Consider the following 25,111-nt stretch of genomic DNA (forward strand, 5'->3'; position numbering starts at 1 on the left):
CTTGTCCATGCTTTTGGTTTCTCCTGCAGGAGTAAATGCTAAGCAAGCAGAAATGTCTTCTATCTAGTGGAATGGCCAGAGTTTACTTACTTGTATTACTTGGTTTCCAGAAAGTGTCTTGCATGAAAATATACAATGATCCCAAACAAAACATAGGACTTTTCTAATCTCTACCAGTCCACTGCAGAATGATCTGCCAACTGTGTAATATCCTGACAGTCCTTAACAATAAATATCCCACTTCAGGTCATGGATAATTTCTGTTATTACCTCTGGACAATTGTTCTGTGAAAATTTGTTGAAATGAACACATACTTTATTAGCCATTTTATGGTAAAAATTAATGGTTGCTTATTTAGCAAGTTCCTGTATTTACAGCTTCTCTTTGTACCTGGGTTTAATTTAGTTTCAATAATCCATAGCAAAGGCTCACTCACTGTAAAGTTGTAATAGCTCTGGTTCCAATCTAAATAATCCTAGAAGGCAGTTGATCCAAGCCCTATGCAAACAACACTGAATTAAAAATCATCCCCAAGGAAATTCAGAGTGAAGTAGTCTCCATAATAATAATCTTCTGGCTGATTCCATCTGACCAGTATCACAGCAGGGTTCTGTGATGTCCTTAATGTGACCCAAATGTTACATAGTTGGAGAGGAGAATGGATTACTTCACCCAGAGAGCTGGTTGTGATCTTTTCACTTAGAGTCAAAGGTTTACTGGTTCCATGCTGGACTTTCTAGCACCCAGAAATAAGTCAAAGGAGGCTGAAGCTGAGGTAAGAAGGAATTCACAGCTCTAGGTGATGTGGCATTAATTGATAATTATAGGGAGTTAACCAGAAAGGAGGAGAAAAAGTTGTGTTCCACATGCAATTAATTTCTGATAACATGATATGCAGGCCATAGTCCTGACCTGTTATATCACCTCATGTACTGATATGCAGTTATTTAATTTCTATAACCTCTTTGGCTTCTCTTCAAAAACCTATCAGCATTGGATTCCATGGCTACTGATTTTGTTGGTTTTCTTTTATGTGTCTGAAAATTTATATGCACTTATATGTGGAGGTGTGTGTACACATATATAAATATATATCTTAACTGCATGATATAAAAATAAATAATATGTGTAATAAAATATAGGTGCATCTGCTGTGAATATATTAAGACTTCCCAAAGTTCTGTCAGAGGGGATGCCAGGCATCATGTGGTAATAAGTGCCTTTTCCTGCTGCCTTGAGCTGGGTTGTATTCAGGAGACAAGGAGCTTTCTTTTTACAGTTCTGCTAATGGCAGAAAAGAAAGTACTGTACTAGGGCTGGTCAGTCCTCTGGTGAAGATATCTGGTGATCAGCTTTTGAACCTTTCAGACTGTAGATTTTGGTATTTCCCTTCATTCACCTGGGGCCCCTACCCCCCAGCAGGAGTATCAATCACAGGAAACCAGGCAGCCTGGACTGTTGAAATCATCAAAGCCATTCCTTGTTGTGATCACCTCTAATCTGCTCAAGGTTTCCTAGCCCCATGTGTGTTTAATGAACAAATGAGTACATTTGTTTAGAATCAAAACAACAGACTGCATATTGTGTGCTGGGTGGCAGGACAGTGATTAATCAAATTCCTCAGGCTGTGAACTGACAGCTTTTTCTTTTAATTCCCACAGACCTTCTGAAGGGGAGAACTGAAGAGCTGAAACCAGACCATTACCTCCGCAAAAGCCCCTCCCTGGAATCCCTGAGCAAACCCCCCATGGCCTTCAGCAGCAGGATGCTTACCTCTACCCCCAGCAGCTTGAAACCCCAAAGCAAACTCAGGTACAGCTCCAGTTTCCTGGGAAAAAAATAGCACATTGAAAAGACTGACAGCATTACCTGGCCTCAGGATGAATGTTTTAATCTGGAGGACCCCGGTCTCCAGTGCAATCCCTGCTGGCTGGCCTGTCCAGTTTGGAATTTCCAGACTGAGTGAGATCCAGATATCAAAATTCAGATTGTAATAACCACAGTTATCTGTAAGATGAGCAATCACAGTGGAAATGAGGATGACAAGCTTTCAGTTGCATGCAAGAATTCCATCCTGTGTACAGGATAATGAGGTCAGCCCTCATTATCTTACTGTAGCTTTGCATGTCATGGTGAGTTAAAAACCAAAAGCTCTGAGGGCTGAAGGAAATTGGACACATAATTTGCTTCTCTCCTGAGAAAAAAAGCATATATATTTTCCTCTGATCTCCACCATTATTTCCACCAGTAGAGTGGAGATGAGGTGGGTGTTTTGATTGCTGGCCTTTAACTGTCCTCAGGGCCTTGAACTGCAATACAGCTTCATTTTTCATTTTATTCAACAACTCATTCTGCAGCAGCTCAGCTGGGTGTGAATTTGCTGTTACAGACCCTTTTAGATAGTTTCTTTTAATTCTACACCCTGAATCCTAGTTTTTCATATGTAAAACAAAGAGGTTACTTGAAAATTTTGTAAGTAAAGCTGATGAAATTAATAACAGAAATGCTGGGTTGACACACACCATTGTCCACAGGCTGCTGATTTTTCAGCCCTTTGTGTGCAGTGGTACCACCTGACTTTGTCTCATGTGAAGGCAGATACAGAATGCAAGCTCCAAAAGCTGTTTCAGTTTGGTTTACATTTAGGTTCTGTGCTGCCATTCTGCTTTGTCATACAGATATAATTTACACACTGGTGAAAAATGAGAGATTTCAAGCACATTTATTGTCTTCTCCCTTTTGCTTCCCTGGTTTAGTGTGGAGAGAAAGGACCCCCTGGCAGCCCTGGCTCGGGAATACGGGGGTTCCAAGAGGAATGCTTTGTTGAAATGGTGCCAAAAGAAGACTGAAGGTTACCAGGTAAGGGAATAGGTACATTTTTACTTTAATCTGAGAAGTAATTAATCACTTTCCAGTAGGTGTGCAGGAAGCAATGTCACTTCAAAGAAGTATGTATATTATAGCCAGTTGATTTTTGCATGTTTACTTCTGCTGGGTGTTTCCATCCTCTTCCTCCAGAATTCTTTAGCAGTGCAGTCCCCAGTAGTACAATGTCATAAGTAATTTGTATACAACCTCCAAAATATTTACTGCATCAGAAGTTGTTGATGGTAAGAAACAGAGTGTATGTGCACAGCAGCTTCAATTTGGCATCAGTTTTTGAAATTACATTCTAATATTTCTTCTACAGGCCTCTCTCGTCAATACACTACCATGTGAGTTTTTATTTTGGTCCTTTTTCTGCAAAACCTAAGAAATATTTCATTGTGTGGCCTTGACCAAGTGAAGTTTGCAGCTTGATTTTACAGAGCAAGCTTTGACTGCTTGAGACTGTCTCATTTCTTTGCAGAGTGATTTTCACAGGGATAATCATTTGTCCAGGTCTTGCATGGCCATTGCTGTGTTCTCTGGCCAGTGTTGGTGTGCAGTTGAATTAGGCCTTTGATTCTGCAAAGAAGGCAATTACAGACAACATTCCATCCTGGGATAGATGCTGGGTGTGCAGGATAGGCCTGGTTTGATATAGTGTTGGGATTTTTCTTTCTTAAGAATAATATTGTTTGTTACTTGGAGCAGAAGACAAAAGCAGTTTTCACCACATGATATGCACCCTGGAGCAAGTCTTTAATAAAAGCAGAGTCCATCTTTTAAGGTAAATAATGAAATATTTTTTTCTTCACAACCAACCCTTTATGAAGCATTAGCTGCAGGGTGCAGGAGTTTGGGAGAAAAGGCAGTAGCTGTCCCTTTTAGTCAACTGGTCTATGTGAAAGTTTCACTAATTTCTTAGCACTGGTTTGTTCATCTGGTTTGCAGCAAGGTTTCATAGAAGGACAACGATCAGAGAAAGCTCCTGACTTCAGACACACCTTAGAAAGAATAAAGCCAGTGTTAGTGTTTATCCTCCAGTTCTGTGGTACTGCCTAAAAGGCTACAGTGCTGTCCCCTGAAATTGTATGTTCTGTGCTGTGTTGGTTTATTTTATATCTCATCTACTACATTTCTCCTGATCTTGGATATGAAGGTGTGAGGGAACATTCCCATCCAATCCTCAGAAAACAATTAATGAAATACAACCTTTCCAAGTCTAACTTCTGTTAAGCAAACCCATCTCCTGAGTAACACTTTCTCCTAGTAGTTTTTCCCTCTTCTGTTTGAAATGGCACATATGATGAGCTCCCTCCACTCTCTTAAATCAGTTTAGCTCTGATGAGTTTGCTGTTAGAAGTGTTCTCTGAGCATCAGCCTGTAGGTTCACTTTCTCTGATTTACACTCAAGTTGGACTAAATGTATTGCTTTTAGAAATTATATGGCTTTGAAAATAGAGAGGCTTGTCTCGATTCTGTAGGTACAAACCTGGCACCAAAAGTGACAAGTATTTCCACAGTGATAGAAGAGAAACAGAGTTGTGTTTTCCTGTGCAGAACCCACGCAGTGGAGCTCCCTGTGCCTGGGATAGCAGGCCACCCAGGAGGGATGCAAGGCAATCTGGGTCTATTTGTTTTTCCTCAAGTATCAGTCTCTGGAGGAAAGTCTGTCCATGCTTTGGAGGAGGGTGGAAGTCTTTGCTTCTTAGGTGGCTGCTGGAGTGTTGTTGCTACGTGATTGTCCAGCTGATGTTTCAGAAAAAGCTTTGTCGTTTGGTTCCTGCTCTGGTGATGCTCTTGTTCTGTTCATGACTGTTCTCTGTTGTGAGTTTTCAGCAGTGTTTGAGAACAAGCAGGTGGAGCCCTGACAAACTCTGTGTAATCCAGGAGAGTCTGAGCAGCTCAGATTGTGATGTGATGGGGGCCTTGTTACCCAGAGTGTAGGTGTAAGATCTCAGGACAGAAATTAAAGTCAGATGAACCAAAGGACAGTCACAGTATTGATTTATGGTGAGAGTTTTCCCTCTCTGCCTTCACTGCTTCATTTAGAGGCGTTCTCTCTTGGGCATTCTTCCTCAGATTCTCATTCCCGCTGCACTCTTTGCAGTGCATTCACTAACTCCTCTTGAACTTGCCTTTCCCAGACCCTTGCACTCTCACAATAAGGCTGATGTTAAGCTCCACAGGGAGTTTTTATCATTCTTGAGTACAAGAACTGGAATGGAGTAAAGAACGTCATCCTCCTTCCTGCCTCAGCCACTGCAAGGGTGGGAATGAGGTAATGGACTCCACGGAGCAGAACCCTGGTGACGTGCATGACTTCTTTTCCATAGATAATATCCGTGTCTGTGAGGCATCATCTGTGCAAATTCCAGGATAATCTGTCATGTAGTTTCTAACTTGAAGCCCAGAAACACAGAGAACTTTGGATGCAAACTGTTTTCAGCCCTGTCACAGTAGAACGAGAGAATAAAAATAAAAAGCTGCTTGGCTGCCTAACTTCTGTTTTCAGTGGCAAAACGTGTGATAACAGTTCCCCATCTGAGCTGGGGAGAAAGAGGGAGATTCCTTTCTGTTTAAATTATGATTTCGTTAAACAGTATGAGCAAAGTGGATTAAAATAACTGATACTCTCAGTAGCAGCTACTCCCCATGTCCCAGATTCCCTGAGGAAAGTTAGATTAGTGACCTGGGAAGGTATCTGGGGATAAGACCTAGAGATCAGTACACAAGACTGCACTTTTTAAATGCTTTAATCCATACAAAACTTATACTATAGATAGAAATTGGCATCCTGCTCCTGGCATATATCATAGAATCATTTAGTTTGGAAAAGATCTTTAGGATTGAATCCAACCATAAACTGTCCTTGCATGGACTACAGTGGGAACATTCCCTGGCTTTGAACTTCAGTGTGTTCCCCAGGAGGCAATCTCATAAAACAAAACAGGGAACACTGGGGGGAGCTGAGAGAAGTGCAGCACAAATTAGTAGTGGCCTGGAGGCTTTTGTTTGTTTTTTAAAGAAATAAATTGTATGAGTTTACAGTAACCGAGGGGAAACATGAAAGCATGTATGTTTCTGTTGTCTGCTCTCTCAGTTCTAAGATCCCTATTTAAACAGTGATTTGATATCAAAAAGAGATGAACACTAAGGGGAGAGAGTATTTAGAACATGAAAACAGAATCACTAGAATGAAAATAAAGTGGAAGTTCAGTTTAATGACTACGGGGAAAGAATATGAAAGTGGAATTGTATAAACTGTGGCATGATCGGTCATATTATTTCAATTGTTATGTTTTGATGCATAGATGAATGTTATCTGGCATTTTGGCCATTGATTCTGAATAACTGTGCAGGGGAGGTGCTAAAAAGTCTCAGCAGTAAGAAGAATTGCAGTGAGATCAGGCTTTGGGCTCAGTGTCTTTATGTAAAACGTCCTCATGGAAAATTTCCACCTTAAAAAAAACTAACCTTATTGTAATGTATGGTTCCCTATAAGAATTGTGCACTGGCACAGGATCTCTTTTGCCAGGCATACACAGACTGTTCCTTCTGCCTTTCTGAATTCGTTGACATCATGGTGTATAATGCAGGGGGATGAGGTGACCAGACATGAGAACTGCTTTTGTGGCTCTGAAACTCATTTACCACGAGTCCTTTGAACCACAAAGCCTGCTGAGAGGAAGCTATTTCTGTTAAAATGGCTTTTTCTCTGTTGTCTTGCGGGTTTTTTTCATCTGTTTAAAAAGATGGTGCTTCACAGCAGCAGTGTGAAGTAGGAGTTGGGTGCTTCTTTTCTAACAGTCTCAGTTCCTACAAGTTGTAACTCCTGGAAGCTGCTGAGAGTCATTCTTGTTGCATTATCACCTTCCATAATCATCATTAGTGACTGTGGTGTTATTTAAGTGCCCTGATTCTGTTTGCTCTCTGTGGAGACCATTTGTCAAGGGGCCAAACCTCTGTAGATTAAGTCTATTGCTACCCACAGATGTATTGTGAAAGCACAGAACTTCAAGAGGCACTTAACCCGTGATCATTAGAATTGAGGATTATTGTTTCTGCCACACATACTCTCTCCAGAGAGGGGAGGGAAATTGCTACCATGTTAATGAATATGGTTTGCTTAAAAGAACTGTTTTTCTGTTCTTTGCAACCACTACACACCCATCCTGTGCAAAGGGAACCTGAAACTGGCTCTTTTCACCAATGTAAAATTGTGGTTATTCTTTTTATCCAAGTTATGTTTGGTTTAACAGGTCCCATTTGGGATCCACTTGTTGAAGAACCACCATCTCTTACAACAAAGCTGTCTATGTGGTTGTCCTAAGTAGAAGACTGCCAAATAGGAGGAGATGAGGAATGTTCTGGAACTGACAAAGGGAAATGGCAGCTATACCTCTGGAGATGTTTGTTTCATGTATTCTTGACCTGTGCATTCAAGCCATTGCATTACATCACCTCCCTGACTGTGGCAGTGTCAGTACACCAGCTTATGAAGAACTTAAAGACAGTTCTTCATTGAGCAAAGATGCAAAAGGAGAGAAAAATAAAGCTGTTGCAGTATTTGCTGTTTATCAAGTAATTATAGCAAGAGACTGGTCAACTAGTGGTTTGGCAGTGGATAAAATTTAAAGCTCTTTATCCTTTTGTGTTCAGTTTAAACTCAGACCAATACTAGCTTTTTGTTTATGAATTTGTGGCTTTCTTTCTCTCACGGGAATTCACATTCCTTTTCTTTTTATGCTGGACAGTATTTCCTCCATAACCTCCTTGTTCTCAAGCTCTATTCCACGTCGTTATCTGCTTGCTTTTCCTGATACTTTTTTGACTGTTTTGCTGGCTGGATGAGATCCAGGGCAGATTAAGTGTGACTCTAAGATGTTTAGGTGCAGATAACTGGGGATGGGGAGGTAGTGTATTCCCTTTGGTCAGGTAGTCATGGATCCAGTGCATTCTCCTTAGGGAGGTGGACTCTGCCCGGACAGACAAGCAGGATGACTATTTTTGGACTGCTGATGCATCAAGCAGTTGTTTTCCTGGGGCTGCACTTTGTGAGGACCTGCTTTATAGAACATTCAAAAACTCCTTTGTTGCCAGTTGTACCTTAGCATGTCCCTCTCTAAAGGTTTCTTCCTTATTCTGGAAACTAAGGGTTATATTTAGAAACAAGAAGTCAGTTTTATTTATTCGTACGTCATCAGTGTGAGTAGTTGACATTAACTGTCTACTTAAGCATTAATCTTTTTTTTAAGTGTCAGCTGAGCACTTTGACTCACTCTGCACTTGAGTTATGCATCATCTTGGACCACAGAGAGTGAACAGAGCTATGTAAATAATATATATATATTTATATAAATTTATATATCTATATATGTATACAAATAAATGCTACCACAGTCCTCAGAGTTGGTGCTCAGGCAGGCAATTCTAGTAAAGCTGATTCTTTACCAGAATTAGAGCTGAATGGCACAAAACCCAGGATCGACCCTCTGAACCTGGGCAGAATATAATTCCTGGGACTTGGCTTGGTCAAACACTTCCTTTGACACCAGTATAATGGAGCTTAGTTTGAAATCCTTGGGAATCTCAGCACAGCTATGCACTGTCCTAAGGAAATACAGAAAAGAACCCACTTGTTTCTTAATCACCAGATGTGCACTTGGGTACAGGAGTGATTCTCTTACCCTTTTTAACATTGCTTTTTGTGTTTGTGTAGCCTAAAACTGTTTCCGGACGTTTCCAAAATGAATCAATCTCTCTCTCTCTCAGGTTTCTATCTAAACTAACCAGATTTCTATCTTATGTCCCCTTTGCTACACCAACCTGTGTGCTGGGATCAGCCAGAGCCTGCTGAGCCAGCAGGAAAAAGCCCTGACTCACCAGGAACTCGAGGAGGTTCAGCTCTGGCACAACAACACGTCCCCTGAAGTGCCGGTGCCAGCGTAGCCCTTGTGCTCGGAGAGGCTGCTCGTGTTTCCTGAGAGCTCTGTGTCTCCTCAGCACTTGTTGCATTTTGACATTCAGAAGTAGGATATATGAGCGATGGGTTTTTCCCAGGAAGTCGTATTAGCATATTCTGTGAGTTTCTGAGAAATGGGTGAAATTTCTGACTGTCTCTGTGTTTCTCTGATCTTTGACGAAGAGGAGGATGTTGACCTCTCTTATCTATACAAAAGTTGAAAGGAGTTTTGGTAATAACTGTTGAGATAGGAGAGTTTATCCAGTGTTTTAATAAAAATTGACAGTACGTTGGTCAGGAATTTTGTTCCCAAGTCTACTGTGGACCATCTTTGTGACCTTATAACATTGCATTGATTTCCCCAGCAGTTAAAATATAGATCACAGAATCATATAGTTGGATTATGATAAGTTTATTAATATTTGGAAAGATGCTCTGATAAAAAGGTCAATCTGGAGAATGTTTTAATTCATGAAAATACAGGCTGAAAATTTCAAGGGATTCCCAATTTTTTTTTCCAGAATAAGTGTTTTCTTTTCCTTAGTAAAAATACTTACAGCTGAATGTGTACGTGCAATTTCTCTGTGTCCAAGCTGGACCCAGGGCTTGGGTCTGGAAAATAAATGCAGCAGCCAAATCATGGCATTTTGGGAATAAGGAGGATGATTACCAGTGTGTAGGCCCTGTTCTCAGTGATGCCAGTGCCTAAATGTGCTTCTCCTGTGTAGCCAAATAACTTGAGCCAACCTTTTTTCACATAAAGGGCTTTATCCTGTAAACAAATACAAGTCTCTTGATTGGAGGGATAAAATAGACGCCCATGCAGCTCTCTCATGCATAACTTTCTATCCTGCTGGGTAATTTTAAAAATAGCATTTGCATTCTATCCATCCCAAAGTCCAAGACACTTTCCTTGTGTTGCCTGGATGCACTGACAATCAGTGAAAACCCTGAATTGATTGGGCACCACCTGGAACAGCTCCAACCTGGGAGTTTAACTGGGAGACAGCTGAGCCCTGCAGCCTGATCCATTCATAGCCTTTGGTTTTGGGACCTCTCCCCACCTTGTTTCCATCCTTTACCGTGAGCCTGCTGCAGCCTGCAGCCTGCCCCTTCGCCCAGGAATTCCAGGACATGCCTAATCTCTGAACTCTCAATACAGATAATTAGAAAGAGCTGTGGGAGCAGCCAGTGTGGTCATTAGCAATTCTGCACCAGGGCTCCAGGCAGGAAGTAGCTGTGCTGCTGTCTTGGACACAGAGTGGAGCTAATTCCTCCCCCTCTCTCCCTCCCCCCTTCCCCAGAGTATCTGTGTGGTCCTTGGAGCTGTGCTGCTGCATCTTCACTCCTGCAGCCTTGGGGATGAGGGGACACAGCCCAGCCTGTTTCCCTGTGGCACTCACCAGTGGTATCATTTATAGGAGTGGCTGAGAAAGCTGATGGAAGTGTTAGTTGTGTGGCAAGCAGGGAGTTGGTTTTCAGCAAGTGAGCATTGAACAAGGGTGATTTAGACTGAAGAGAAGTGCAGACCAAAAGTAAGGACTCACCAGTATCTAATGGGATTACTACAATAGGGAGAATTTGTTAGTCCCTGGTTTTGCTGGGTGATCCACTTCTGCCTCTCCAGACACAGCTAACACTTACTTTGCCCTCTAATGCAATATGACAGTGGTTTAAATTACAGAAGTACTGTAATTTATCAAGTCACACTTGATAAATATCTTTTGTCACCATTACCTCATCTCTGAAATGACCCAGAGGCATTGACAAAATTGCTTCTGTTTAGACCAGCTCTTGCTTGGCCCTGTGTGTTTGTGTAACAAACAGCCAGCTCCTGCTGAACTCAGCTTTAGACATTTTCTCCCTCTCTTGTGCAAAGCAATATAAACTGAGATCCCAAATAAGGAATATGTAACTTCACCAGCCTTTAGTGAGACCTTTGAAGTAGGTGACTTTTAGTAATGAGGATGTTGTTATGGGGTTATTTGCACTCAAAACAACTCTTATTATTTGCTAGGAAACGTTCAGATATGTTCACTGTGTGTCATGTGCACTGTGTCAGCAGCTACTCTCAACCCTTGTTCACCAGAATGTGTTTTCTTTATAAGAAGTCAGTTTTTACATATTGAAATGTAAATAGAACCTGAAAAACATGACCAAAAATATAGTGACATGTTTGCCAGTCCACACACAGTCCTGGGAACAATAGACCTGAAGGGCAAAAATAGGGGCTGTTTGGTTCATTTAAGGGAGGTTACTCATGTAGGGTTGCAGGGATGGCTTCACTGTCAGGAGTAACTCACCTTGCAGGCAGAGGAAATGGGAGGGTACATAATTACTTTATCACTAGTACCTTAAATGTCTCCCATTTCCTACTACTTTCATTTTTTATTCTTGTGTAAACTTCATTTCGGCACCACCCCTCTTTTGTAATCAAAATACCAGAACTAAGCTGCCTTGTAGAGGTCCTGGACCTCCTCAGTACCTCATGAAGCTGAACTGGAAGACTGCACAGATCATCTGAGAATGGCTTTACAATTTACTCTGAATGATGTCTCTGGGACAACTCCTGTTCAGATGAGCTTGTTTTGAGCACAGAACTTTGGGGAGCATCATTCCACCTATTGTTACCTCTGCCTCAACTAGGAAAAGTAATAAAGAAAATTGGACCTGCCTGACTTTTTGGTATCTTCTCTAGCTTTTGAGACTAAAACAGTTGGGAGCTGAAAAATCTTTATGTAAGATGCATGATAATAGCCTTGTTAAATTTCCTCTTTATAAGTGTCCCCACTCTAGGTGACTACTGTAGCAAATTCACATTTGATGCTTTTGCAAAAAATATAGCCATAAACCCTGTAATGTCTTGTCTTTGCTAAAAGGCTCATTTATTCACACTTACTGAAGCAAATGTTAAATGGTAAACCTGAGGCAACACCTGTGGCAGCAGTGGAGCAAACAGAACCTAGGAATGATGGGAAGTAGGGATTCTTTTTAAAAAGTAAATGAGAGAACTTTTAAAGAGCTAGCACGAGTTTCCTGTCAGCTCACAGTGCTGTTATTACATGATTTAACAGCATCTTCACAGAGCATTTTGTTATCTGAGCTCTGTTGTTCCATACATGTGTCACCAGCAATAAGATGCTTGGCTGACTGACATGCTGGGAGAAACACTGGAAATACGGATTATGGGACTGAAACTTGTTGTTTCTAAGAAAGGTTAAAACAATTCTTATGGAGACTGCAGTTGCCTGCACCATTTGAACCAGGGATATTAATACAGCCTAGAGGATAGAAGGTCATTTGGCTTCCTTCCCAGTCTTGGCTACCCACTTAATCTCTATACAATACACAGTATTGCTGTTCCTGAAGTTATTCTGGATTTTATTTTTTTTTTTATCAAAAGGCATTACTTTATTATGTGTTCCTCTTAGCAGAAAAAGATTTATAAGAGAATTCAGAAAGGTTCCTGGTAGTAGATTGACTAAATGTGATATGTAAATCACTTCAGACTTGCAGCTACCCACTGAAAATAGCTGTGTGCAATTGTCCAACTCATCTGGGTGCACCCTGTAATTACAGAAGAATCCAGGCAGCCTTTAATTTCAGGTATTTATGCCTTTCATCCGTGTTAACTGGACCTGACCACATTTCTCATTCACCCCTATTTCCGGTAGATTGCCCAAATGTTTCATATCTTTGCTGGAGCATTTCAGATGGAGTGTTTTATTTGCTCAGAAGATTGGTCATGCTAAAAGGAGCCATTCTTCACTCATGTTACTTCTTAGGAAGTGTTTAGAACTTGCCTGGTCAGAGCCTGAAGTTTGTACACTTTCTTTGATAGAACTTCTTTGTCTGAGTCCTGCTGACATGGCCCCAACCAATTGGGGTGTAATAAATCAAATTAGATTGGCAGTTTCATGCAGCTGTTGTTAAAGATGGGCAGGTTTAGGTCATCTTTGGAGGTTGCCTTTGCAAGTGCCTTGATCCATTTTACATTAGAAAGGTCAGGGTTCAGATGTGCAGAGATGTGGCTCACGAAAAGGAGGTTCCTGCTCAGACATGTGTGTTTAAATATAACCAGGTGAAAACACTGAGCTGTTCAGGACTTGGCCTGTGAGGAGATGTTGGTCTGGGTAGGGATGAGCTGGAAGGACAGCAGAAAGCTGAGCCTCCTAAGGGGGAACTGCTATTAAAAACAAGGCTGTGACTTGTCCAATATATTTATTTTAACCTGTTCTGTTTTCAGTATTTAAGTTTATATTCTGTATGGGCTGAACCTCTGAACCTCTGTATGGGCTGAACATGCCACCCACTCTGGCATGTTCCTGGTGTTCCATTCCATACCCATGGCATGGTAGAGGCAGGAGGGTGGGAAGAATGATGCTCAGGTCGTATTTATTGCAGGCTTCCTTCCACAGAGTTCCAGGCTATCTTCAAGCTGATTCATGTCTATAATTGATAATTCTGGGTCCTAGAGAGAAGATTCTGACTCAGAGAGCCATTGCTGTGGGCACAGTAACATCTGCACAGTGGGAATATCTTGTATCAGTATTGTAACATGCTCAGCCTGTAAGGAAGAGCGTGTGATGTCATTGTTGCTTTTTGCTTGGAGTCAAAAATGTAGTGAAACCTAATGGGGTGGTGTTTTTTCAGATAAACAAGAAGTTGTTTTTAGTGAGAACAGATCAGACAGGTTTCCCTGTGTGTCTTTCCTGTGGCTCTCAGAGGTCTCTGTTATCTGCAAGCAAAGGTCATGTTCCCAGGGCAGGGGGCTGAGTTTAATCACTTGCAGGTGTTTAGTGTCTTTTAGACTTGACCTGCCACTATATCACAGATAATACATTTGCTCTCTAAATAACATTGCTTGGATTTTTTTTTTTTTTTAATTTTGCCTAGTGTCAGGTACTTTAATGTTCATAGAAACAAACCATACTGGGTACTTTGGTAGCTGTGCTTCCAGATCCCAGTCTCTTATTATTCCCAGTGTATGTGTAGTAGCTCACTGGTGAGCTTTCATTTGAAGAGAATGAACTATTTTCACTGACAGTGGCACTGCAGGTGTCTTTAGCAGTGTGGATCCACTGGTGGTATGCTGAAGAATTGGGTACCAGTGACCACGAGATGTACTGGGACGATGCGATGCCAAATTTTTCATGCTGCAGTCTCTACTCCACTTTCATATTTCTCCTTATGCTCATTCTGCATCTTCTTCCTAAATGATGCCATCCTTTCCAGATTAACTTCCAGGGGTCTCATGAGAAGCCACGTGCAGTTTTTCAGACCTTGGGATGGGGTTTCAGCTGTAAACACACTGGGAGACAGAAATCACCAAGCTCTCCATGCTGAATTTGGGACTGTACATTATCAGCATCAACACAAATAGCTCCCAGATATTCATGGGCTGTGTGTTGAGGAGCAGAGAGGTGGGGCAGAAAGACTGAGACGGGTTATGCTGCCAAAACAATCAAGAGAAGTGAATAGTTTCCGAGGTGTTCATTCCCTAAATTGTTTTCCTTTTTTTTTTATTTTTTTTTTTAAATGGCTTCAGGGGAGCCAGAGATCTTCCGAGAAATCAGAGTTGTCTCTGTTTTGACTTAATTCCTCTTGGTGTGGTGTAGTGGAGGAGGTATTACAAATAAAGCTGCAGTGTAGCAAAACACAGATCACTTTCCATTTACCATGACCTTATATCCCAAATTCAAAACTAGTTAACACAGAAGCCAAGATGAAATGCCACAGAGGGGTTATGCCATGTATGAAGTGGAAATGCCTTTGTTTAGAGGAAAATAACCAAAATTCATTGATGCTTGTTTGTTGGAGGTAAAAATGGAACTAAGTGGTTTTGAGTATGTCTGAGTGTTTGCTTGTGCACTATTAACTGAACAGTTGAGCTGAATCTTTGAGCATTCGTTTTGGGTTTGCATAGAGGACAAAAATTCAGATTTGAGTTGGTTTTCTCTGTTGGTCAGGGCATACCACTTTGCAGTAGATTTCATCTGTGGTTTAAATATGGTCAGCAGAACCCCATCCTTGAACTTTTGCTTGTTTGTAAGACTTGGATCCAAGAGTTACTGAAGCTGACTGGCTGGACAATGCTGTTGGGGATGTGAAGATTTTTGAACTTATTTCTGATTGTTGTAGACATTAGTGCTTCTTATCTGTAGATATTGGTAGATGGGAGGAGGAGAACATTTTTAATTATAGCTAGAACTACAAAGAGGAGTAAAATTATCAAACTGATGCTGGGATAGTGAAATACTCTAGGAAGGAGCAGTTTGGGATCTCACGTGTCTCATAATAGCATCATGAAAACAAGGATAGATATAATGTTCCCACACAAACAAGACTTGCCTTTTTGTCTGGTCCTGTTGCTCAGCTAAGGCTTTGTTTGTTCCTGTTTCCATGGCCTTTGGCAGATGGGAGGAACGACCTCCATTTTCCATTTCTATCATACAATATAAAATGAGAATATTGGCATTTGATGATAGGCTATTTGCTGATAAAACATACTGGCCTCTATAACTTGACAGTGAGTCCTTTCCCACTAACTGCAGATTGATAAATAGAAAGGAACTTGTTTGTCTGCAATTTCAAGAAAGCAGAGTAATCCAGCTTCTGCCAATTCCACACACACAAACTTTGGGTTTCCACGGTGTGACTTTATGGGACAGGAAAAGCCCAGGCAGCTTTCAGAGCAAAATCATTTTTTTCATATGATAGTGTTCAGCCAGTGCCTCATTTTTCTTTTATCTCCACTGACAGATGTTAGTAGGGCCCAGCACAATGTGGTGGCTGGTGCAGCATGGTGGTGTTGGCTGCTTTCTGAGCCCATTAGGTTTGTAGATTTATTACAGCCAGATATTCCAACCTGAAATACTCTGTACTGCTTCAATTTGAGTCATGTTTGGTTATGGACATTTATTAGTAATTTGAAATCCTGTCTGACTGGACAAAGTCCAGGTTGGACAACTAATCATCATAAGCAAAGAGCACATGCTAAAATAATTCCTGTCTGGGTTTTCTTGTGTCTGCATTAGCTATTGTATGAGAGATACAGTAAAAGCCTTGCCTTTTGGGGAATCTTGAGAGAAACCACAAACTAGCTAAAGAAAAGTGAAGTGGCAGGTTGCCTGATGTGAGGTTCAGCACACAGGATGATGTGGCTGGTGAGAACGATTGGGGGGGTGGCTCCACACCTGCTGTGGTGTGAGAGATGGGGCGGTTCCGTCGTGTCCTGGAGCCTCCCCACTCCAGCAGTTGTATCACTTAGTTCACTGTTTTCTTTTTAGCTGGTATTTGGAACCACAGCTGCTGCTACAGCAGCAAAACTTAGCCCTGAGAATTCCTTAGTGTGCTGGTATGGCCAGTCAGTGCTCACAGGAGCATTGGAAAGGTCACCTTGTTCACAGGAGCAGAACTGGGCCACCAGCCTGATTTAAATACAGCTGTGCCTCTTGAGAGAGTCCCTGTGAAGAACCCCGAGTGCACTCTCTACCCCCAGAAGTCTCTGTTTCTTAAAGGGGTTCTCTACAGATGGGTTGACTCTAAAAATACCATTTTCTGTTTCACTGTAATCCACGTTCTGGAGTTCAGCTGTCACGAGCAGAAAAACTGGGCTTCCTCTGTGCACCCTTGTAGTGAGTTATGTGCCCAGCAAAGAACAGTCCCACTGTCCAGCAACAAGGGGAAGGAAGATGGTTTTTTACCACTTAAACTCACAACTATATTAAGACTATTCCAGATGTTTCTTTTTCACCTCCCTCCTTTTGGAGCTGGCGGTGGTGGGAGTGTCACTACAGATTTTCCTAGCTCAGCTCTGGGGTTTTTGTTCCATGACTGCATAAAATCTTTGGTTTGGAGATTTTTTTGTGTGTGTTATGTAGCACTGTTCAGGGGTGGTTCATGTTTTGTCTTACAGAATATTGATATTACCAACTTCAGCAGCAGCTGGAGTGATGGGCTGGCCTTCTGTGCTCTCCTGCACACCTATTTGCCTGCACATATTCCTTACCAGGAGCTCAACAGCCAGGACAAGGTAAGTTGTGTTGTACCTGCTCCTACAGCATTTGCAGAATTCACAGTGAACAGAATGGATGAACATGGGAAGGAAACCAACAGTGAGTTCCCAGAGGGAAATGCAGGGACTACTGGATAAAGAGTCAGTGACAGGTTGGCTGAATCCAGTGAGGGCTGTGGGCAGCATCCCTTTTGGAAGGCTAAAGCATTCCTGGACTCCTGAGGCAGCATGCTGGATTACACTAGTCTGGATCCTCACAAAGGGGGGGAATCTGGATTTACCTCAGACAGTTAGTACCTATTACAACAAAAATTATACTGTATAAAGGAATGCCTTACATTATTTAACACCTCTGCAGAAACCTGTCACTCATAATAAAGACAGAAGCTCAGTGGGGTTTTTTTCCAAGTTATCAGTTCCACCAGAACCTTTCTGTAAGAAACAGAGGGCTGTAGCTTGGGCAAAAGTAGATGAGCTATTCAAAGACAAAGAACTTGTGAGTGTACCTTAGTAGTCTGTGTGCAAGTGTGGAATCTAGTGATTTACAGTTTTCAAATATACCTGCTCATTTAAACTTACTGATTACCCAGATGCAAGGAAGGGTTCAGGAATCATACCTTGGTGTTAATCCTTTTGAATTTTTATTTTTACAGAAGAGAAATCTGCTGTTAGCATTTCAAGCTGCTGAAAGTGTGGGCATCAAACCCAGTCTGGTGAGTGACCTTCTTTTAGCAAGGGAGGATTTGCTTCATACCCTGTTCCAGTGCCTTTGTTGCCATGTGACCAGTCTGTGACCTTGCTCTGAAAGTGTTCACGTAGTTCTGGGGAAGGCTTGTACCATCATCTCAAAGCTCATAGTGCTAGGAAAACTTCCAGAAAGAACTTGAAGAATCACAGAATTAATGTAATTTGAAGGAACTTATGAAGGTCATCTAGTATTGAAAAGAGGATATTGATTATGTCCTCCTCTGGGATGCCAACTCCAGATTATTCATATTTTCATGGACAAAGACTTGCTTGTTTAGAGCATTTTGTTTCCTTTTGGTTTTGTGTTTGAAGAAACAGAAAGATAATTTGCTTTCTAAACTGTTCAAAAAGCCTTTTCCAAAATCAACAATATGACAAGGGCGAGATAAGTTTAATATGAAGGGAAAAATATTATGGGGTTCATGAGCTAAATACAGAAGCAAAGACATGCAAAGAAGGAGCAACTTAAATGAAGTTATAAATGAAGTTGTAAGTGAGGTTATATAGAGGCTTGGTCTTTGCAGGTGGAAGAAATCTTTTCAGCCTGTAGGCTGCGTGTGGCTGTTTAACCAGTTTGTTTACAAGTTTCAGAATTGCACTTGGCCAGTAGATCACTCCAGTGTGTGTGGCTTCAGGGAGCTCTGGGGTGGAAGCAGAAGTGTTCAGTGGCCTCAGCTCCTCAGGGAACCCTGTGGTGCTTGTCTGAGCTCTGCTCTGTGTGTCCTGTGCAGGAGCTCAGCGAGATGATGTACACGGACCGGCCGGACTGGCAGAGTGTGATGCAGTACGTCGCCCAGATTTACAAGTACTTCGAGACCTGAGGTGCAGAGCAAGAGCTGGACAGAAGTGAGGAAGAGAACAAAGAATGCTACAGATGCACTCGATCACTTTAAAAACCCGCTTGCTCCTCTTCCACAACCAACTGAAGCTCTTAGTGGGAAAGAAAGCTCTTCCGTAACTTTGATTACATCTGGGACTGCAACCAAATAAATACCTGTTGTCCACCTTTACAAGCCAAATTCATCTGTAATTTTATTCCCACGTGGAAATCACAGAGCATTTCCGAGCACACGTGGGATATTCCTGGAGATTCCCTTGGGCTAACAATGTTTGCCTCGACAGGAGACCTGCTACAGAATGAAGTTCTAAGTCAATGTGGACTATGCTGGCACTCAAGGGAGGCTGGGAGATTAATATTAATACAAAAGCTCACAAAAATGCTCTTCTTGCCAAAACATGCTTAACTCATCCCAAATACATGTTGTTTTCTTGCCTCCATGTATTTTCTAGAAGACCATGACAGATGCACTAAGTGTGTAGAACCTTAGCCTGAGTTACTCACACACCTCACCCAATAACTGCACTAGTTTGCTCCTCATAGCGTAATCAGCAGGACAATAACAGGACCATTTGTGACCCTCTGTTCCATCACCAGTTAGTGAAAGAACTCTGCAAGATCCTGTTAGGTGCTGGGACTTCGTTTCAGCTCAAACAGAAGTAATCTCTCTGAGGAAAAATAGATTTACTACTACAACTTTGTTACTTGGTTACTCTGGGAAGCCAGAGCTCGGTTTCCCAGCTGACTGTGCAGGCACAGTTATCACAGGATAAATTGCAAATGCAATTTAATAGCTTTAGTCTGGAAGGTGCCAGTAATCAGGTGATGACTCTGAGCAATACAGTGACATCTCAGTAGTTCATATTTTATGTGGATTGAGTGCAGTAACTTCTTTTTTTCTGTGTTGCTCCTGTCTAGTCAGCACAGATATGTAATTGCTGCATAGAGACATGAATCTAGAGACAACCTGTGCCCTGTCCAATAAAATACAGTCCACAGGGCACTGTTACATGCTTGGAAGTGATGTTACCCTGTAAATGAACACAGTGATATATTAGTACCAATGGAAGTTGCATCTTCACTCCACAAATTACAAAGAATGTAACTGGAACCCGTCTCTGTGTCACGGACACAAGGCGCCAGCGAGCAGCTTTCCACCTCAGTAATGCTGTTAGCAGGAGGTCTGAAAGATACTGTTCATTTCCATTATACTGTTTCTCTTATTTCACCTCATGAAGTTAATTTTTTCTGTTTGTCTCCAAGGGTGGCAGGATCAGACAGGCCACTTGATTTGTTCCTGGAGCAGGTCTGGGAGAGCATCCATGTGCAGGATCTGGTAGAAGGCTGCCTGGCTGCTCCAGGTTATGCTGGTAGGAGAAAGTTGGTGTTTAGTTACTGTGTTTAAGGCTGTGACCAGACCTGGTGGTTTGTGAACGTTAGTCTTAGGGAGCTAGGGATTGTTTCTCTCTTAGAAAAATACTGGTACTCACTGCTCATAACTCCTGAAAAAAGGCTCATTAAACAGAAACAAGATTTCACAGAAGAAACTTGGGTTTGGGCTTTCTGGGGCTTTGCAGGTGGCTGATCTCAACATCTGTAATTCTTTACAGAGAGGGTTATCAGGCATTGGAACAGCCTACCCAGAGAGGTGGTGGATTCACCATCCCTGGAGGTTTTTAAAAAGAGATTGGACGTGGCCCTTAGTGCCATGATATAGTAATTGGAGTTGGATCAGGGGTTGGACTTGATGATCTTGGAGGTCTTTTCCAACCCAATCTGTTCTATGATTCTATGATCTGGTTTTGTCGTTTGATTTTATTTTTTAATACTATTTAATTAGTAAACAACCTAGTTCAGACTTGGTTTTCTCACAGCAAAATGCTGGATTCAGGGATAGATGGTAGAGCCCAAGGCCAGTGAGTGTACTGAACAGAAAGGACGTGTGAGCCTGTTCTGCAGAAGGAGAAAAGCATCACTTGCTCTTAGTTTTAGTCTGACATTTATTCTGTGGGAAAGTCTGATTCCAATCTTTTGAGAGCCTGTGTGATAGAAGAGGACAGTGGCACGCACTCACAGTGCCCTTGCACGCTTGGTGTCATCCTATAGTGTGAGAATGCAGCTGTGAATGCTGGCCAGAGTTAGATCTTTGCAAGAGAGTGCTTTCCAGATGGAATGAACTCTCCAGAATTTCTCAGCACACACTCTGCCATCCCTGGAGAACCTGGGATGAGCTGCTCTCCGTGTTCTCAGATACAGGTCTCCTCTTATGGGGTAAGGTGGAAGAGGAGAACTCTGCTAAGCAGAGTTCGTTTAGCCAGGCAGTCACACTGCAGAGCTCCACTGCCTCGTGGATGCAGCAGCTCTTTTCCCTGGAGGTGTCCCTTGGCAGGGATCCCAATTCTCTCCAACGGGCTGTGGTTCAGAGCCGTAGTGAAGTCAGCACAGAAAATTCCATATTCTCAGTGGGCTTTGAATCGGGCATTTGCAGGGATGAGAAAAACTGTTTTAATTCCCAGCCTCTGGTAAAAATTTCAAAGTCAGAGGGCTCCACTTGATGTAAAAAGAAGGATAGTACTTAACCCTGTGGTCACTGGAAGTGTGTCCCGTGTGACTCAGTGCACACGGAATGTGTGTTATCCCTGTGTCAGCATCGTTTGCTCCAAGCCCTGTGCTGACACTGATCTGTGTCTCCAAGGCTCACTCCGACCTTCCAGACCATTCTGGGGGATCTAACAGCTTTTTTTCCCCCCCCCAGATGATTTGTGCAAAGCAAAGTTTCTGTCGTCTCTTTGCAGTTTGGTCTCCTGTGCCTCCCAGTAGCATAGACCAAACACTAATTCTACCCAGTTAGAATGGTATATTCTTAAAATTTTTTACTTATGCAGGAGTTAAGAGCACAGAGCTGTAACAGGGAAAAAGATACTCAGTTTTACCTTTTGCTCAGTCCTCAAACCTGAAAAACATCTCATTTTGAAAAGCTGATACTTTGAGATTGAGAGATGGTTTTCCAGATTATTTTTTGAGATTAGGAATATTGTTTATCTGATCATTTTTCTGTTACAATATTGTGTATTTTTCTTCCCTTTGAACTTTGCAAAATTACATTTCTAGACCTGCGTTTTCACAAATTACTGCTGTTTTTTCATGCTGCCTTAAAATTTCAATATGAATTTAAATTTGTCCTATATAAGGTGCTGCAGACTGGCCTGATTTTCAGAATCTACGGGCCTTTGTAGGACATGTCAAATTTGAAATGCAAAAGTTCAAGCTGCCTTTAAATTTTAGGGAGTTTAGTCAAGGTAAGCTATGGAGAGTCTTTATAGGAGTTTTGAGAATCCTCTGAAGATGTCCTGGAGTGGAACACGTGATGGAATCACGTGGATGGTGTTTAGCAGCACAGATACTGTTGGAGCAGTAAGTTTGCCTAAACTGCCTAAATCCTTTCTGTCTTTGCCTCTTAGGAGTAATGGATCTTTCCCTGGTGCAGGCAGATGGAATCTCTTCCCATGTCACCATATGCTCCCTGAATGCACCCTCACTCGTAGGCACCTGCACGTGCCTGGGTGTGTACTTGGGAAGTCTGTTGGACTGCAGGAAACCAAACAGCTGATTTTGGATGAGCATGTGAGAAGGATGGTTGGAATGGGGATTTCAGTGACATTCCATGGAGGGGTATTGCAGCGTGTGACCGTTGTGCTGTAGCTGTTAGAGGGGAAAGGAGATTACAGTGTGAAAAGTGTACAAATCTGGCTCCTGGAATTTCGGGTGAGACATAGAAGGTACAAATTGTTTCATGGCTTGGGAAGGTACAGAGGTGTGGAGGAGCCAGCCTGGAGTCAGCCCTCTGAGAAGGTTTTCTAGGAAGGCTTTCAGAAGGTACATGGGGAGACTGAGTAGAGTGAGAGTCCAGCGTGTGAGGAGCAGGGAATGTGGGACAGACACACCTGGGCCTTTGTGGACAGCAAAGGACATCAGAGACTCCAAATGGATTGTCAGCTTGAGGAATATTTCTCCTCAGAGTGCAGCCTGGGGTGGATCTCAGAAGATAAGGGAGGAAGACAGCACAGCTGCCTTTGCTGTGTTCCCCTTCCTGTGCCTGTGACAGTCACGGAAATGCAAAGGGGACAAAGATTTCCCAGTTCTTCCTGTGCTGCAGCAAGGCAGCTGTGCTAAGCAGAGGGATTTTTGGCTTGTGCACATCCCCTTTGAGTTTTGGCAGTTTTATTTTTGTGATTTTAAGTTTGTTTTTTACAGGTTTGCTGTATGATTTATCTTGTTTTGTGTGTTCAGTTACGTGCGAGCTTTCTGGCCAGACCGTGTGTGTGCACACAGGCAGAACAGTTGGTTCTTCCTTGTTTGATTCCTGACCTGCAGCTCTTCAAAATCTACCTTCTTGCCTCCCTGACTTTCCCCCTTCCTTGGCAATGACCTCATGAGCCTGGGCTTGTTGGTTCGTTCATACCTCCCTCATCCTGCTGTGCTGGGGGGACCGGGTATTCCAGCGGGAGGGATCTGACAGGGCCAGCTCTTGGCAAAGCTGAGCCTTGTGCATCTGATCACAGGCAGGGTCTGTATGGGATGAGATTATGCATTTTCCTGTCAGAAGAGGGCTATTGCCTAAAAAGACTCAGGGCATGGAGCATTAAGGCATTTTTAAACCCAGCAATAACTTGTACTATGCTCAGCCGTTGGTTTGTACCAACTCCAGTGCCATCTACACTCACTCACTGATGCGGTGTAGAAACAGCTTCTCACTGAACTGCAATTAACATTTTTTTCTTAGCTGATGGTCTCTGCATTTTTGACTTGCACGTGTGCCAAGTCCCTCTGGGCAGTGCTGCACACAATGTTTTTATTGACTGTTGGTCCGGGCTTGAGTTTGCCATGTGGGATAATCACCTCTGACAGTTTTAGCTTTCCCTGTTGGGTACAGATGTTACATCGTAACCTAATTTATACAAAGAGCACATTAGAATGTACATACTAGGCATTGCCAGATTTGGACATGCTAATATTTAAATATTAACATTATTAAAATGTATGATGCAAAAATCTGTGTAATATTTCTAATAAATCTTTTTCTGTTTCTGATGTTCATTGTAATGTTTCAGTTATCTACATACAATACAAAATCCAAGATATTTTCCATCCTTGGAAGTGTTAAGGTCAGTTTGAATAGGGCCCTGAGCAACCTGCTCTAGTGGAAGGTGTCCCTGCACAGGGCATGGGGTTGGAACTGAATGATCTTAAAGGTCCCTTCCAACCCAAACCATTCTGGGATTCTCTTGAGTCTATGGAAACAGATTCTTCCTCAGTCTGCTGGGAAGAAGGACTCCCAGGAGAGTTTTTAAGATATCTGTGGTTCACTGATTCTCCTGCACTGGTAGCAAAGAAAATTTTGCTCAGAATCTTCTTTTCATAAATACATCATGTTTCATTTTTTAATTTAGATGCATTTGGATGGCTCTCAGAAGACTGTTTTGGGGATAAAGGAGTGTAAGAGATCTCTCAGTGAAATAAGTAGTGCTGGCGAGACAGTAGGAAATCATCCAAGTGCAAAGGAAGGAAAGGGCACAGAAGAGACCTGTGTGTCTCTGCACTAGGGGCTCTTAAAGGACTAGAGGATTAGGAAAGAGTCGTCAAAAACTGGAAGGAAGGACTTGTGACTTGAGTAAGTGTAAAAATGAGTCATCAGTAAGTGAAGAGGCAGATGAGTTACAGGTCACAGAGCTCAAGCCACCTGGTAGCAGCAGCAGGACAGCCCACGGAGTGCAGAGGGTGAGCACAGCATGTGCACAGGGACAGAAAGGGATCCCTGTGCTCCTGCAGACCCCAGGGACTGCAATCCCACGGATTTCATGCCAGTGATTTCATGGAGTGCGGTCCCCTGGAGGCTGTGCCCCAGCCACCATCCAGTCTTTGTACAGAGCTTTCAGAGGTGCTGAGATCAAATTCCAGAATACTTTCACAGAGGCTGCTTTTGTCTCAGGAAGGTGGGGGCAATACCAGAGCAATCAAATCACTGAGTCAGCAAAGCAAACAAGCTGATAAAAGAAGTGGTCATTTGAATCTCTTCAAGCCTCTCAGGTTTGGTCTTTGTGTCCAGCTGTGGAGGTGAAACCTTACGGGGGGAAAAAGTCCTCGTTTGCATAATCCAAACTACTTTGCCTTTCCCCACCTAAGTGTTGTGTTTCAGCCCTGGATTTTTAGTGCTGGGCATTAAATGATGTTCTCGGCCTCTGCTGTCTCAAGAATCCACCCCTAATGCTTTGATTTATTTGTTGTGGAAAGCTGGATTCTCTGTGGACATATCCATGGATATGATTGCAAGTGGTTCAGTAAGAGACTGAAAATGAAGTCTGAGGCCAGTATTTTCCAGGGATGATTTGTGGGTGGTTTTAGATGGGGTGAGATGACAAGATTCAGGGCTGCTTTGTGGCTCAGTGTGCTTTTAGTGCCAAGTGTCTTCTGATGCTTAGAGAACGTGGATTGGCATGGAAAGAATGATTCCCTTCCTGACTGGTGAAAGAGAGAAGCTGTAATAGATGATAGAGAAGCATAAACAGTATGAGTAGAATAAAGAGTCTTCCAGATGGAAACTCGATGGGCTGCAAAGGTCAGAACCAGGTGGCTGAAGTCTCACAGGTACAGTATTTCAGAATTCAGTGCTGGAAAACT

At 42.4% G+C, this 25,111-nt stretch overlaps 1 protein-coding gene across 5 annotated transcripts in view; it reads left to right on the top strand.

Annotated features, from left to right (window-relative positions):
* SPECC1 (sperm antigen with calponin homology and coiled-coil domains 1) overlaps nt 1-18,614 on the top strand; it is an 87,599-nt gene extending 68,985 nt beyond the window's left edge. For all 5 annotated transcript variants that reach the window (XM_027660234.1, XM_027660235.1, XM_027660237.1 and 2 more), the window contains 5 exons: nt 1,663-1,813; nt 2,758-2,860; nt 16,750-16,866; nt 17,502-17,561; nt 18,327-18,614. In XM_027660234.1, the coding sequence (XP_027516035.1) occupies nt 1,663-1,813; nt 2,758-2,860; nt 16,750-16,866; nt 17,502-17,561; nt 18,327-18,416 (521 nt within the window). In that variant the 3' untranslated portion in view covers nt 18,417-18,614. The remainder of the gene's footprint in view (nt 1-1,662; nt 1,814-2,757; nt 2,861-16,749; nt 16,867-17,501; nt 17,562-18,326) is intronic.
* The last annotated feature ends 6,497 nt before the right edge of the window (nt 18,615-25,111 follow it).

The sequence above is a fragment of the Corapipo altera genome, unplaced genomic scaffold (genome assembly GCF_003945725.1).
Source record: "Corapipo altera isolate COAL_440 unplaced genomic scaffold, ASM394572v1 271, whole genome shotgun sequence".
In the NCBI taxonomy this organism is placed as follows: domain Eukaryota; kingdom Metazoa; phylum Chordata; class Aves; order Passeriformes; family Pipridae; genus Corapipo; species Corapipo altera.